The 15,443-nt window shown below is 38.7% G+C and overlaps 2 protein-coding genes across 3 annotated transcripts; both read right to left on the bottom strand.

Moving 5' to 3' along the window:
* Positions 1 to 908: 908 nt before the first annotated feature.
* Positions 909 to 6,259, bottom strand: LOC106670881. 2 transcript variants are annotated; one of them, XM_014401542.2, is made up of 11 exons: positions 5,779 to 6,259; positions 5,373 to 5,639; positions 5,108 to 5,311; positions 4,864 to 5,045; positions 2,874 to 3,323; positions 2,718 to 2,816; positions 2,356 to 2,650; positions 2,118 to 2,306; positions 1,932 to 2,056; positions 1,622 to 1,720; positions 909 to 1,556 (listed from the first exon to the last, which is right to left on the bottom strand). In XM_014401542.2, exons 1-11 carry the CDS (start codon positions 5,969 to 5,971, stop codon positions 1,431 to 1,433), a joined length of 2,229 nt encoding a protein of 742 aa, XP_014257028.1. In that variant the 5' UTR covers positions 5,972 to 6,259; the 3' UTR covers positions 909 to 1,430. The 2 variants fall into 2 exon arrangements, with proteins under 2 accessions (XP_014257028.1, XP_014257030.1); XM_014401544.2 differs by having other exon boundaries at positions 2,118 to 2,300; positions 5,779 to 6,258.
* Positions 6,260 to 7,696: 1,437 nt separating this feature from the next.
* On the bottom strand, positions 7,697 to 13,819 carry LOC106670790 (ATPase family AAA domain-containing protein 3). Its single transcript, XM_014401381.2, has 7 exons — positions 13,312 to 13,819; positions 11,199 to 11,507; positions 10,653 to 11,124; positions 10,486 to 10,588; positions 8,800 to 9,047; positions 8,156 to 8,737; positions 7,697 to 8,097 (listed from the first exon to the last, which is right to left on the bottom strand). Exons 1-6 carry the CDS (start codon positions 13,517 to 13,519, stop codon positions 8,164 to 8,166), a joined length of 1,914 nt encoding a protein of 637 aa, XP_014256867.1. The 5' UTR covers positions 13,520 to 13,819; the 3' UTR covers positions 7,697 to 8,097; positions 8,156 to 8,163.
* Between the last annotated feature and the right edge of the window lie 1,624 nt (positions 13,820 to 15,443).

The following is a 15,443-nucleotide window of genomic DNA, read 5'->3' as shown; positions in this document are numbered from 1 at the left end:
GTCTCATAATTTATTGAAACAAAAAAATTATGACAAAACAAAATTGTTGTTGGTTAAAAGAAGAAAGAAAACCTGATTTAAAAAAAAATGAATGTGTATTTGTTATCCACCTTTCTTTCTTACAGGACGCAGAATCTAAGATAGATTTAAATTATCCCCCCTCCCTACTTCAAGCCAACAACCTTCCATAATCGCACTCCTTCTTACCACTAACCTTCCATAATCCCCACTCTTTCTTTTCACTAACCTTCTCTAATCCCCACTCTTTCTTCTCACTAACCTCTCTAATCCCCACTCTTTCTTCTCACTAACCTTCTGAAATCCCTACTCCTTGTCATGAACCTTCCATAATCACACTCCTTTTTATCACTAACCTTCCTTAACCCCCATCTCACTAACCTTCTGTAATCCCCACACCTTCTTATCGCTAACCTTCCTAACCCCCACTCTTTCTTCTCACTACCTTCTCTAACCCCCACTTTTTCTTCTACCCTCTCTAACCCCCACTTTTTCTTCTACCTTCTCTAACCTCCACTCTTTCTTCTCACTAACCTTCTGAAATCCCTACTCCTTGTCATGTACCTTCCATAATCACACTCTTTTATCACTAACCTTCCTTAATTCCCATCTCACTAACCTTCTGTAATCCCCACACCTTCTTATCGCTAACCTTCCTAACCCCCACTCTTTCTTCTCACTACCTTCTCTAATCCCCACTCTTTCTTCTCACTGACGCTAACCCCTCTTTAACCATCCTTATTACAAGTGAATGAGTTGAGTTGGCCTTAAAAAACAAGATGAAACGGCGGGGAATATAATAAAGGTGAGAAGGATAAAATAAAATAATGTGCTATTTAGATACCAAAAAATATATTTTTTACAACTTTTTGTTTCGGAATCTCTTTTTTTTTAATATAAAAATTTACAAACTATAAACAACATCTAATAATATACAATTTATTATATATTTTTGTTCTCATATGTATATTGTAGTGTGAATGTATACATATGTAAATGTGTGTAAGTACTCATGACTGAATCGAATTGCATGAGTTGTCAGGAACAAAATTGTAAGTCAAGAATAACAACAGAATGATAAGTTGATTAACAAATATATAAACAAAATTGATGGGCAACATTAAAAAATAAATTACAAAAAAAACTAAGTTAAAGTTGGATGATTTTATAACGGTAGGATGAGGATTAATTTTGTTATTTATGATGGCTGACAGTGGACAAGTGTGAATTCACATGCTTTTTCGCTTTTACCAACAGCTAGCGGTTCCAGAAGTACAAGTACCTCCAATCTTCCTTTGATTATTTCACTGCTTTATTATTCCTCCTACAATGAATCCCATGATATAAATATAATAAATATATTAAAAATTAAAAGAAAAGACTATTGGGAGGGGGAGAATATATGTCGTCAGCTAAGGCGGGTCGGAGGGCAAGTTCTGTACGGCCGAGTTGCCGACTATTTTTGCAGCAAGGTCAGCAAACTTGGCCGTGTAGTCAAGGCTTGACTCAGCCATGAGGCTCTGGAAGTGGGAATCAACCTGGGGAAAAAAAAAAACATTAGAAATGGAAAACAGCGAAGTAAAAAAGATATAATAATAATTACATCAGTCGACATGTGCGTGTCCTCGGTTCCAGCAAGTCCGTTCGACTTCAAAGGCGACTCAAGGTGGCCTAAGAAACTGCTTAATGAAAAATCAGCAACCTAGCAGAGAACATTAAACCATCAATTAGTTACATTAACGATTCCATTCTTGGAGAAATAAAAAAAAATCAATTTAAAAATAGATGCTATAAAGCCTGATTATATACAAGATAAACAAGCTGTTATAATGTTTGATTATGAAATAAATAAGCTGTTATAAATTTTGATTATGAAATAGGATCAGATGTTATAACATTCGATTATAAAATACCTCGGAATTAAGCCATTGTCCTTCTTCGTCTTTTAAAAGGAGAGACGGGCTCGTTGGTGCAGAGACATCAAACATTTCCACGTTGTCCAATATCGCCTCATTTTGATCTCCACCGCTTAGTATGCCTATAAACGTAATTAAACAGATTTTTTTTTCAAGATGGGTAGAAGGGTGTGAACTCTGTACCTTTAAATGTATTCGAAGTCCCTGGGGTATTAATGTCAGCGGGTGCTTCTGAAACAGGTGAAACGTCTGTATCCTTTTGTACTGGAGGCGTGACTTCGGCGACCGGCTGGAAGGGCTGCGTCGATCCAATCAGTCCAGGCGCCACAGACTGCTGGACCATTTGAAACTGGCCTGGCTCTTCCCCTACAACTGATATTTATCAGAATAAAAATTATAAACACAAATGGTCAAAGTTTACCTGGATTCGGGTTGATGACGATAGGCGGGGTGTACGTTTTTGTCGGATTGGGCTGCATGGTCTGCAACGTAACTACAAGCGGAAGTGTCGTCTTGGGCAGGAGAGGCAGCATGCGTTGTACAACGACAGAACGCTGTCTCGAACGGCCTCTTCTGTTGCAATACTTGGACCTGAAGAACTGAAGTGCTGCAAAACCGTCCGGTGCACCCTTGCTCACATTCTGGGTGCTGTTCGAAGGAGCAGGAAGCAAAGGTTGCTTAAAGCAAAGCACCTTGTTCTCTCGCTGCTCCGGTTTCTTTTATGAAATAAAATAAAAAGTTACACACCCAAGCGGAAACTTGAAAATTTATTGATTAACTTACAGCAGATTTGGCAGCCCTGATCTGCTTTGACGCTTTTGCCTGTATATTTGTGGTCGGCTTTACGTTATTTTTACAAATATGTCCACAAGGACACTCGACCTAAAAGAACAAATTTTGTTTAAACAATTCTTAAAGGAACTTTTTCCTCTGATTTACTTTAATTTTAAGGTGGTAAAGTTTTGCGATAGAGACGAGTTTCTGGAGTGCCTTGGCAAATTCAGACTCCTCGTCGCCCGCCTGCTCCCACCAGTACTCAAGCTCCAAGACTCCCTTGCTCCCATACGTTATATAAAGCTGGCCTATCCTTGTCCTAGTAACACTACCCTCAGAGGCGACCGGCTGCTCATCGAGCCCATTGGGGTCTACGACGTCTGAGTTGAGCCTCGGATCTGTGTGTGGCCCGTCTCGCTGCCACTTGAGCATGCTCTTCGTCTTGCCGATCTGGAGCTGAGAGAGGAGTGCCTTGAGGTGCTCGTACGCATCGTTCCCGCCCAGGCGCTGCTCGTGGGCTAGCAATGATACCGAACTGCTTGTCACGACCTGGCCACACTTGTAGCTCGCCTGGACCGGCAAGGCTTCCTTCTTTGGACCGATCTTCAAAACCTCCTGTTCAATATTTTCAAATATTATAAACAGTCCTTACAAAATTTCACATTATTGGAATATGAAATAAATGAGTTGTTATAAAATCAGGATATAAAATAATCAATCCGTCAAGAAGTGGGAACGTGAAATAAAAGAGCTGTTATAAAGTTTGTTTATGAAATAATTGAGCAGTTAAAAAGTTGAAATAATTGACCTGTTATACAATCTGAATATAAAATAACTGAACTAGTCTGTGATTTCATATTGAGATTTTACAAAAGCTCAATTATTTCACATTCCAACTTTTTAACAAAATTAAGTGTCCTAGGGGATAACGTTAAAATGACAATTAATTACATTAACATTTCAATTCGGGGAGAAATACAATCTAAAATAGTCGTTATTCTGATATAGATTGATTATGAAATAAATCAGCAGTTATAAAGTTGAAATTTGAAATAAGTCAGCTGTCATAAAGTTTGAATATTGGATAAACTGTTATAAAGTTGATTTTTGGCATAAGATCAGCTGTTATAAAGTTTGATTATGAAATAAATCAGCTATCATAAAGTTGAAATTTGAAATAAGTCAGCTGTCATAAAGTTTGAATATTGGATAAACCAACTGTTATAAAGTTGATTTTTGGCATAAGATCAGCTGTTATAAAGTTTGATTATGAAATAAATCAGCTATCATAAAGTTGAAATTTGAAATAAAGATCAGCTGTTATAAAGTTTGATTATTGGATAAACCAGTTGTTATAAAGTTGATTTTTGGCATAAGATCAGCTGTCATAAAGTTTGATTATGAAATAGATCAGCTGTTATAAAGTGTTAATTTGAAATAAAATCATCTGTTATAAAACTGAATATGAAATAACTGAACTGTTCTGACATTTGAACATAAAATAACTGTGCTGCTATAAAATTGGAATATGAAACAATCGATGGGCTAAAAAGTTGGAATGAGAAATAATTGAGCAGTTCATGATAGAATAATATTGTCAATTACAGGACCGCTGTAGCTGAGTAGTTAGTGTGATAAACTCCCAATGTTGCCCATGGCTCTTTTTTAAAAAATTAATTTAAAATTAAAAAAATAAAATAAATAAATTTAAACAAAATTATGCATATATAACTTAAACGTCTCCTAGGCTAATATGAAAAATTCTTATGTCCTTTAAAAAAGTAAAATATATATATTATTTCATTGAGAATTGTTTCAGACTTCATAAAAGTTCAATTATTTCATATTCAGACTATGACAGCTGATCTTATTTCAAATTTCAAGTTTTTAGCTGTTCGATTATTTTATATTCAGTCTACCAATAGTTCAGATAGTTCATACTCAAGACTTTAAAATAGCTTGATTATTTCATATTCAGTTTACGAATAGTTCAGTTATATCTTAGCCAGATTTTATAATAGTGCAATATAGGTTTCAGGACAGATCACTTATTTCAAGCTAAGAAAGATCGGTCAGTTCACCCCACCACATATATAGAGCTAACTATTTAGATTTTGCTGCATTTGTGAGACCGCATCGTGCGAGAGATGCTCACCTTTCCCGACCACCAGCGTGACTGCAGGAACTCCCTCAGAGAATCGACAGTCGTATCAAGTGAAAGCGTCGTTCTGACCCTCGGGTTGTGTGCCAATGCCTGGACATGAGCCGAGTCGCGGTTCGAACGCGGTGTTATCAAAACCTCAACTCTTGACGGCAGGCGGACCTCCTCGCAATCATCTTTAAAATGTTTAAAAAAAGTTGTTAATTGGATTTCTTTCTTTCTTTTTTTTCTTTCAAACCTTCGAATTGGTTCAATTTGCGCAGAGCTCGGCATACAGGCGTTTTCACCCTCCAGGCCTTTCCTCGTACCCGGACTTGCGTACAGCCAGAGTATATGAGCTCATTGAACTTCTGGGCATTCTTTTCCGTAACGTAGCCGACCTTCTTGCGCAGCTCGCCGAAGTTGATCAATGCGTACAGCTCCTGCGTCACCTTTTTAACGCCTGTTTCAGACAGAAAAATGTTGAGAAAACTAAATCATTCTGGGTTTTTTTCCTGGCTTACTTTCAGGGAAGTGTACATGCTTGCTGATCTTGTGCCAAGTGCGGTAGTAGAAGTGGCGTGCGCGGTCTCGGTTCTTCGCCGAATGGTCACCGCGCTTTTTCGCTCGGCTCAGCATATATTTCTCGATGGCGTCGAAGTTCTTCCCGTGCTCGTTCAACGCTTCAAAGAATGCAGCCTTGTCATCAGGTGACCAGAGTACGGGCGCTCTCCTCGCCCTCGGCTTCTCTTCTGCGACATCCTCTTTGATCTCTTCTTCACGTTTGTCATCTGAACAAAACACATTTATTAGACGAATAGGTTCTTAGGGATTACTTAATCAAGTATAAAAAAAAAAAGCCCCAGTCAGCAGAATTTGACCTGACCCACGTGCGAGACTTTCTGATTTGATTCCTTTCCCTCCTCTTACCTTTTTTGCAGTCGTTGGCCGCGGCGAGTGCCTCCTGGTCGAGACGGAGCTTTTTCGAGACCCTGGCGCTCGTCCTGAGCTGTATCCCGCATCCGACCTTCTCCTGCTGCTGTTGATGTTGCTGTTGTTGCTGGTGCCCCTGAGCGTCTTCATTCTTCAACGAGTCGCTCGAACCCGGACAGTTGAGGTCCATTATCCGATCTCATCTCAGCGACCGGCCCCCCCGACAGGACGTCTCTCCCTTCGCACCTTTCGATTCCTGGTGAATTGTTTTGTAAACAAACGAAAGCGGACGCAAACAGCATATATCGCGCGTTACCTCCCGGCCGTGGGCTCGCTTGAGGGCGCCCCGAAACGGTCCGACAAGTCACAGGCCGTCCCCGCTTTATTTTCAACTTAAAAATAAAAAATATTAAAAAAACAAAATAAAACCTGTTGAGCTATAAACATCGCCGTTCTTTTGACTCTGCCGGCGGCCAAAAGAGAAAAGTACCGATTGGAGGGGGTAAGATTTGACTCAGCTGTCATCATATGTCAATTGATTAGGGAGGGGGTAAAATGAGCGAGGAGTGGGGATAAGATTTGACTGAAATAATGCACTGCTGATTTCCTTAAGCAAAAGAACACAGGCAAAATGTTTGAATGTGTGATAGTTGCTATTATTCGCCCATAAAAATATGTGGTGATTTGGATTTAGTGTGATTAAGTGAGAGTCAGAGAAAGAAAGAGTCAGGGAGAAACGGAAGAGAAAGAATCAGAATTAAAAATAGAAATTCCTGTAGAAATGGAGAGGTTGTATCATTAGGAGAAGGGGTAAGGTTTTACTTCAAGAGACTAAAGTGGGGATATTTCCTAAGGAGTGGGAGTAAGATTTGATTGAAAAAATGGACTGGACTGCTGATTTCCTTAAGAAAGAGAGGGTGTAATGTTTTAACGTTTGACAAATTTTTTTATTATTCGCCCACAAAAAAATCTAGTAATTTGGATTTAGTGGGAGTAAATCTTATATGAACCTATGTGAGAAGAGAGAGTCAATCAAAAATAGAAAGTCCTAGAGAAAGAGTGAACCAAAGAGACAGAGTCAGAGAAAGAAAGTGTCAGAGAGAAACGGAGAGAGAGAGAAAGAGTAAGAATGATTATAAGAGGTAGGGTAAGTTAAAGAGAAAGAGTGAACCAAAGATAGTTTCATAGAGAAAAGGAGAGTTAGAGTTTCGTAAGGTTTGACCCCCAAGCGTCTAGAATGGGAATGTATCGTTAGGAGAAGTGGTAGGGTTTGACCTCCAGCGGCTGGAACGGGCATGTATTGTTAGGAGAGGGGTTAAGTTTGACTCCAAGCGTCTTGTGGGGGATATATCATTTGGAGAAGGGGTAAGGTTTTACTTCAAGAGTCTAGAATGGGGATGTTTCCTAAGGAGTGGGGGTAAGATTTGAAAAAATGGCCTGCTGATTTCCTTAAGAAAGAGAGAGGGTGTAATGTTTTAACGTTTGACAGTTTTTTTATTATTTACCCACAAAAAAAGTAGTAATTCGGATTTGTGGGCTTATATGAGCCTATGTGACGAGAGAGAGAGAGAGAGAGAGAGAGAGAGAGAGAGAGAGAGAGAGAGAGNTTAGGAGAGGGGTATGGTTTGACTCCAAGCATCTAGAGTGGGGATGTATCGTTAGGAGAGGGGGTATGGTTTGACTACAAGCATCTAGAATGGGGATAAGATCTGGAAAATCGTGTTATGTTATGCTGACAAGGCGTAAAGAGAGGGTATTTATGAAATAAATAACTTCAGTCAAACTATCAAAAAATCATGTATAATTAAGTTTTAAAAAACAAACGGACAAAATATCCATTAAACAATTATACAAAACAACAGAATTCTGGTATCTACCAACTATACACAACTACATTACAATGTACCAAACATTCTTTTTTTTTTTACAGCTGATGCTCCATCTTCTTCAGGAACGCGGGGAAAAGTAACATTTTTTTTGTTAAATAAAAAGTGAAAAGAAGAAAATAAAACAAAGGAGGGATGGAGGAAGGTTTTTTCATATTTATTTTATTTTATCTCGAATAAACATTTTTTGGTCATAGTTGAAGAATTTCGATCAGTCTCGACGATCTTTTTGTGTTTGGTTTTTTTCTCAGGGTAAACGAGCATTTTCGAGCACCCTCTTCTTTTCAAAAAATTTTTTTTTGTTTTTATATTTTAGTTTTTGGAAATTGATTAATTATAATTTGTTTAACATTAAACCATTGGTCGACTATCAAAGCCCGCTTTCTTCCCTAGGTTGTCGGACTAAACTTTTGCAGGTACAGGTTTGCCCCTGGTAATAAAAAAAAAGTTATTGTTTTTGTTAAGTTGTAAAATATTATTTTTATTACTTTTTATGCTATCTAGTCTTTACAGGAGGCTTTTGATAATTTCGTTTACTCGGTTGGCTTGACGGAGCTGCCATAGCACCTGCCGATTTCGCTGTGTTCGATTCGAGTAGAGGCTGCCCTCCCTGAGCCTGTTTGAGCAGAGCGTAGCTCGACTCTTTGCTTGAGTAAGTCAGACTTTTCGCCTCTCTCTTCTCCGCCTCAGATTGCCACTCGACCTTCTGCGAGTGTTGCAAGAGCGCCTGCCTCACACGCTCCTCGGCCATCTGTCGTGTTAGGACGCCGTCGGCCGATGAGTAGGCAGCCGCCTGCCAGGCAACACCGAGTTTGGCAATCTCACGGCCGCTCATCCCCTCAGTCAGAGTTGCCATCTCGGAGCAGAATGTGCCGAAGTCGAAATGCTCGACCTTGAGCCGTTTGTGACCTTTGGATGCTGGCTCAAGTACAAACTTGTCGAAGTAGAGGCGAAGGAGGCGCTCGCGCTCTTCAAAACCGGGCAGAGTGAATTCTACCATCTCGTCCAGCCTGTCGTTCACAGCCCAGTCGAACTGTTCCGGCGTGTTTGATGCCAAGACTAGCATAAATCTAGCAACAAAATAAATTAATTAAATACATAACAAACAAAAAAGAAAAAAACAAAAAATTACTTATTGCTCTGTTCCCCCGTACGATAAAGGAATGCATTGAGAGTCGCTCTAAGCGTCTCAGATATTGTCTCTGAAGAACGCTTCCTAAGAAACGCATCGGCTTCGTCGATGAAGAGCAGAAGGCCTTTGCGTGACGTCTGTGCCCAGTCGAATACCTTGTGCATTGCCGTTACCGCATCACTACCGAGTGGAGAGACATCTCCTCCTGTCAGTATCGCATAGTCTAATCCTGAGTGCATTGCTAATTTCTAGAAGAAATTTTTTTTTTAGTTGACACAAGTAAATTCGTGCACAATGACATTTTTCTTTCACCAGACTTTCAAAAGCAGGATTGTCTATCACAGCGTGGAAACCCATTACTGGAGCATTACCACTATTGAGTGAATTCTCATGCAATCCACCTGGAACGAGGATTGCATGAGAATTCACTCAGTGGTGGTAATGCTCCAGTAATGGGTTTCCACTTTGTGATAGGCAATCCTGCTTTTGAAAGTCTCGTAGGGCTTTTTAAGTGTTCTAATACTCCCTCAACATCAAGTTTACTGGTTATTAGTTGACACGAGTAAATTCGTGCTCAATGACTTTTTTCTTCCACACAGTAACTCAAAGGGATAGATGAAAAATATTTAGACAAGTGGCTGAATATTCTTGCCAATCAGGTTGTAATGGTAATATTATGAAGTATCTCAAGAGTCGGGATAAAATTATACAACATGCTAGATGTGGGATTAATTTTGACTTAGTATATAAAGAGTGTAGATTTATTTTATCATGAGTTGGGATATTTAACACAGCATCACAAAAGTGGAGGTTTATGAGTTATTGATATGGGGTAAAGTGGGCATGAAAGATTTAACGGCCAAGTGGTGGCAATGCAACATTCGGAGGTTAAGGGTGGGGATGAATCATAAGGAGATGGGTAAGATTTGACTCATTTCCAAGAGAGGGGATTTATCATTCTGAGTGGGGGTTACGTCGTCAGGAATGGGGTTAATATTTGACTTGTTATGTAAAGAGGGGGATGAATAAGTCTGAGTAGAAGTTATGTCATAGGGGAGGGGGTAAGGTAATGACTCCAAGTGTCTAGAGGGGGGACGTATCGTTAAGAGAGTGGCTAAGGTTTGACAAGCGTCTAGAAGGGAGATGTATCATTAAGAGAGGGGGTTTGAATCAGGGTCAAGAGAGAGGATTAATCTTTCTGAGTGGGAGTTATGTTGTCAGGGGTGGGAGTAAAATTTGACTCGTTATGTAAAGGGTGAGGATGAATAAGTCTGAGTGGGAGTTGTCATGAGGAGTGGGGGTAAGATGTGACTCATTATGTAAAGGGTGGGGATGCGTAATTTTGAGTGGACGTCATCAGGAGTGGGGGTAAGAGTTGACACATTATGTAAATGGTGGGTATGAATAATTCTGAGTAGAAGTTATTTTATCAGAAGTAGGAGTAATCTGAGTGAGAGTTATATCATGAGGAGTGCGGGTAAGATTTGACTAGTGTCAGGAGAGAGGGTAAGATGTGACTCATTTAAAGGGTGGGGATGAATCATTAGGAGTGGGAGGAGATTAAAGTCCCAATGACTAATGATGTCAGTACCTTTCTCATTAACAACTTTCACTCATTAACTTGTTTATTACATCCAGCTTACTTAAATGTTAAATTGGATATGTATGTGTACATGAAATATATACCTTAGCAAAAAGCGTCTTCCCTGTTCCAGGAGGTCCATACATCAAAATGTTCCTGTACATCCCTCTGTTCTGTTTTGTGTTTTTAGTCGCGATGGCGACGTCCCTGTAAAAAAGAAAGGTTGTTAAATGGGGTTGGTTAAAGAGTTGAAATGTAAATCAGGATGTACCTCAGTCTTTCTTCGAGTTTGGGCTCGAGGATCACTCCTGCAAGAGCATCCGACGGTTGTGTCTTGAACTGTTGGAGTGTCTTAACGGGGTGCTTTAGAGACTCGATTATGGAGAAACGGGACGTCTCCCTGACAAGGGTCGGCTTGCCTAGGCGGGCCTCGAGGAACCGCGCCGTAAGGGATGTTGTGTTTTTAGCTGTGTACACGCCCAGGGCGAGGAGTGACAAGCCACCTACAGCTGTCAGCGTCTTCTCCCAGTCGGTCAGAAGCGTGTGCACACCCGTCCCGATGAGGTTCCCGGCCGTCTTGATGGACTCGAGCACCGTCGTCCTGTTCTCGGATGCCTTCAGCCTCAGCCTTTCGAGGTAGAGATCCTGGTTCTCCCGGTCTGCCTTCGCCTTGGCCATCATCTCAGCCTCGAGCTTCTTTGCGTCCACCTTCGATCTCATCTCCATCTCGTGCTCGATCGTCGCTAATAACAAACACCTATTTTTAAAACTGAAATCAGACTTTTAAGCTGGGTTTTTGGATTAAAGATCCTGATACCTCGGCGCATCGCTTCCTGCTTCGCGACCGACTCCTCCTGACGGCGCAGGTTCTCGTCATTCATCTTCTGCTGTTGAAGCAGCTGGTCCTCATACCTCTTTCGGGCCAGCTGGTCTTGGTAATTTGCGCGTGATTGATGGTGCTTCGTCTCCTCGGCAAGCGTCTTCCTCCTCTCCTCGGCATCAACCCTTTTCTGCTCAACTTTCGCCTTTTCCATCATCATCTCGTACTCCTTGATTTTAGAAATCATCTCTTGCTGCTTTGTCACTTCTTGGAGCTTCGACAACTCTAGGGCTTCTTTTGAGTGCCCTGCGGGTGGAAAAAAAAAAAAAATCAATCATCAAAATCTGGGGCAAACCAAGTTTGAATTCCATCAATCAACCAGCCTCACCTAAAAACAACTATACGATTATCAATATCATATAGTGCCACAAGGCAGAAAACACTGAACCTTCATATAAAAATTATATACTAACCTATTGTCTCATAGACTACCCCAGGTGAGATCACATTGTCAACTACATGCTTATCAACTGCATATAGAGCAATCAACAATTACGATGGATAGTTTCTAAGTCTTCATGGCATACATCAACCTGGAGATTTGTAATCTCCCAAAATTAAGTCAAACATTCATGATATAAATCAACTTGCTGTTCTGAAACTTCCCTCAATGCGGATAAATATCAATTGTACGTTTATCAATCGCGTGAATCATCATCGAGACAGAATTGTGTCATGATGGTGTACACCAACTTGTAGATCTGCAATCTTTCCAAACTCAGAAAGGTCTATTCTGTATTGACAGATTAAAAAAAAAAATAAACGAGCGCTATGTTAAAAACCCGTTACATAACCTACCCAACTTATTATATTGTCAATCATAAATCACATTGAAGATTTATCCTGATTGATGCTTTGCAAACCCAGAAAGGCCTATATTTTGATTTTTTTAAATAAATGAGCAATATGTTAAACCGTAGCATAACCTACAGAAATTTATGTTCGTTATGATATATCAATCGTATATAACGTTAAAGATTTATCCTGATTGATAATTTAAAAAAAATATTTTTAAAAAATCATGGCGTACATCAACCTGGTATCAATTATACTCTTATCAATCGCGTTTATCATCGGTGAGACAGAATTGAGTCATGCCATTCAACCTGGTATATTAAAACCTCCCTCAACGCGAATAAATATCTATTTTACGCTTATCAATCGCGTTCATCGTCATCGATACGGAATTGCGTCATGTCATTCAACCTGGTATTTTGAAACCTCCCTCAACGTAGATAAATATCTATTTTACGCTTATCAATCGCGTTTATCGTCATCGAGACGAAATTGCGTCATGCCATCCAACCTGGTATTTTGAAACCTCCCTCAACGCGAATAAATTTATATTTTACGCTTATCAATCGCGTTCATCGTCATCGATACGGAATTGCGTCATTCAACCTGGTATTTTGAAACCTCACTCAACGCGGATAAATTTGAATTTTACGCTTATCAATTGCGTTTATCGTCATCGAGACAGAATTGAGTCGTCATTCAATCTGTATTTTGAAACCTCCCTCAACGCAGATATAATTATATGCCTATCAAGCGCCGTATCGACATCGAGACAGAATTGAGTCATGATGGCTTATATCAACCTTGAGTTTTGCAAACTTTCCAAACTCAGAAAGGCCTATTTTGATTTTTTTTAAATATACGAGCGATATATTAAGCAACCATTACATAACTATTATATTACGTAAGTTATTATATTATATCGTATATAAAGTTTAAGATTTATCGTGATTATGCTTTGCAGAAATGATAATCACGGCGTAGATCAATCTGGAGTTCTGCAGCCTTTCCAAACCCAGAAAGACAGACCTACATTTTGACTAATTTTTTTTAAATATATGAGAAATATGTTAAACAACCGTTACATAACCTACTCAAGTTATATTATCAATCTTATCTTACGTTAAAAGATTTATCCTGACTGATACTTTTTAGAAATGATAATCAAGGCCTAGATTAACCTGGTTTTCAGCAACCTCCCAAGACCGATAGAGCATATCACCGTCGGATAAGATTGATGATTGATCGAACTTACGTGATTTCTCTAGCTCCTTAGCGGCTTTAGCTGCCCGCTCGAGCGCTGAAGAATCAAATCTGTACGCCTCCATCGACTTCTTCGTCTTGTCGTCAATCTTGGACAAGTCGACCTTGCCGGTGTCCCCGGCCCCTCCGTCAGCGGGCGGCGCCTCAGGGAGCTCGGGTCCGACCTGGTCCGCCCGTTTGATCCCGAACAGCCAGGACATGGTCGGGGAAGATCAGACGGGAAAAGAAAATAAATCGCCGGAAAAGGCCTGCGAGCGGCGGTGTCTAGAGCACGAGCTGGGAAACAGTGATTGCGCCTTTCCAACCGGCGTCACGGCCCACGAGATGGAAGTCCTTCATCGCCGCACTTCGTTCACCGTGTTTTCTTTTTTGTTTTTTCACCCGTCCTTGGGATAAAAAATTCTACGATGAAAAACTCCCCTCGTACTTTTCAGCTTTGAAATTTTCCACGTTTTTCCAAAAGCGGGTTTGGTTTTTTTCCTAGAAATCTAAATATTGCGAGAGTGTCGAAATGGTAAGAACATGTGTTTTATTTTTTTTATTTTTATTTCCCATCGCTCTATGGACCTCGATTGACGTCAATACAGAAGGACAGACCCGCTCACTCAAACAACATTTTTCACCCAATTTTTATACAATAATTTAACAAAAAATAAATTCCACACAAAAATGACAAAATTTGAACCCCCTGAACGTACTCGGAACGGTAAGTCAGAATCCAACATGCCAAACAATAAACGTTTCAAAGTAAGAACAATTAATCTAATTAATTAATAAACAAAGAAAATTAAACAAAAATCTAATGGTCTGCAATTATATAAAGAAACAATTATCCTAGCATTACTTTTCATTGGTTAGACAATCAAATGTATAATTCAACAAATTTATCCAAATCAAATGTCTAAATAATTAAAAAGCAGCGAAATAAAGAAATCGTATTTTAATTTCTAAGATCATGAAGGAAAAGTAGTAAATTATTCTTATATATCCATGAATTGGTAGGATTCGACACAATCCAAGATGGCTGAATGATGGATATCCCTTCTTTTTTTTTAATTCTCTAATATTACTGCAAATTAAAAGTCTATATAATAATAAATCAACAAAATAAACAAATCCACTTTTAATTTTCTTTAAACTAATAACATCATGAAGGAAAATTAGTAAATGATTCTCTGATATTTAAGGATTGGTAGGATTCGCCACAATCCAAGATGGCTGTATGATGGCTATTCCTTCTTTTTTCTTAATAATTCTACAATTTTACTTTAATTAAAATAAAGAAATCCTCTTTTGATTTCTAACATCATGGAAAAAATTAGTAAATTATTCAATAGAATTAATATCCATGAATTGGTAGGATTTGCCACAATCCAAGATGGCTGAATGATGGATATTCCTTCTTTTTTTCTTCTTCTCAATAATAAAACAATTTTTGCCCAAATGAAATGTCCAAATAATTAAAATTGTACAAAATAAACAAATCCTCTTTTAATTTCTAACATTATGGAGGAAAATTAGTAAATTATTCTCAGATATCAATGAATTGATAGGATTCGACACAACCCAAGATGGCTGAACGATGGATATTCCTTTTTTTCTTTCTCAATAATTCTACAAATTTTGCCCAAATGAAATATCTAAATATGTAATTAAAAATATGCAAAATAAACAAATCATCTATGTAATGGAGAAAAAATTCAAATTATTCTGAAATATCAATAAATCGGCACAGTCAGCAGAACCCAATATGGTCGAATATTGAAACTTCCTTATTAATAATTCTTCAATTTTACAGTATATAAAATGTTTTAATAATTAAAATTCAATGAAATAAACAAATCATTTTTATTATGTCTCATATCTTGTAAGAAAAACATTAATGATCTATGAATTGACACAATCCAATAAGGCAAAATAGTGAAATTTTACAATTACCATGGTCAAAAGTGAAAATTATTTTTGAAGTTCACTCTTTCCCCTTAACCAAAACATTATACAAAGTCTGATTTTTTTATTTCCTTTTCTTAGTCTGTTTTAAATATGCTTGGTAGTTTAAAGGTTGTTTATCCTGCATTTTGAGGTCGGTCGGAACGGATGCAATAAATTAAATAGAAAAAAAAT

The sequence above is a fragment of the Cimex lectularius genome, unplaced genomic scaffold (assembly GCF_000648675.2).
Source record: "Cimex lectularius strain Harlan isolate CLEC.00 unplaced genomic scaffold, Clec_2.1 scaffold248, whole genome shotgun sequence".
NCBI lineage: Eukaryota > Metazoa > Arthropoda > Insecta > Hemiptera > Cimicidae > Cimex > Cimex lectularius.
Note: the sequence above shows the minus strand (reverse complement) of the source record. Positions and strands in the feature narration are given on the sequence as shown.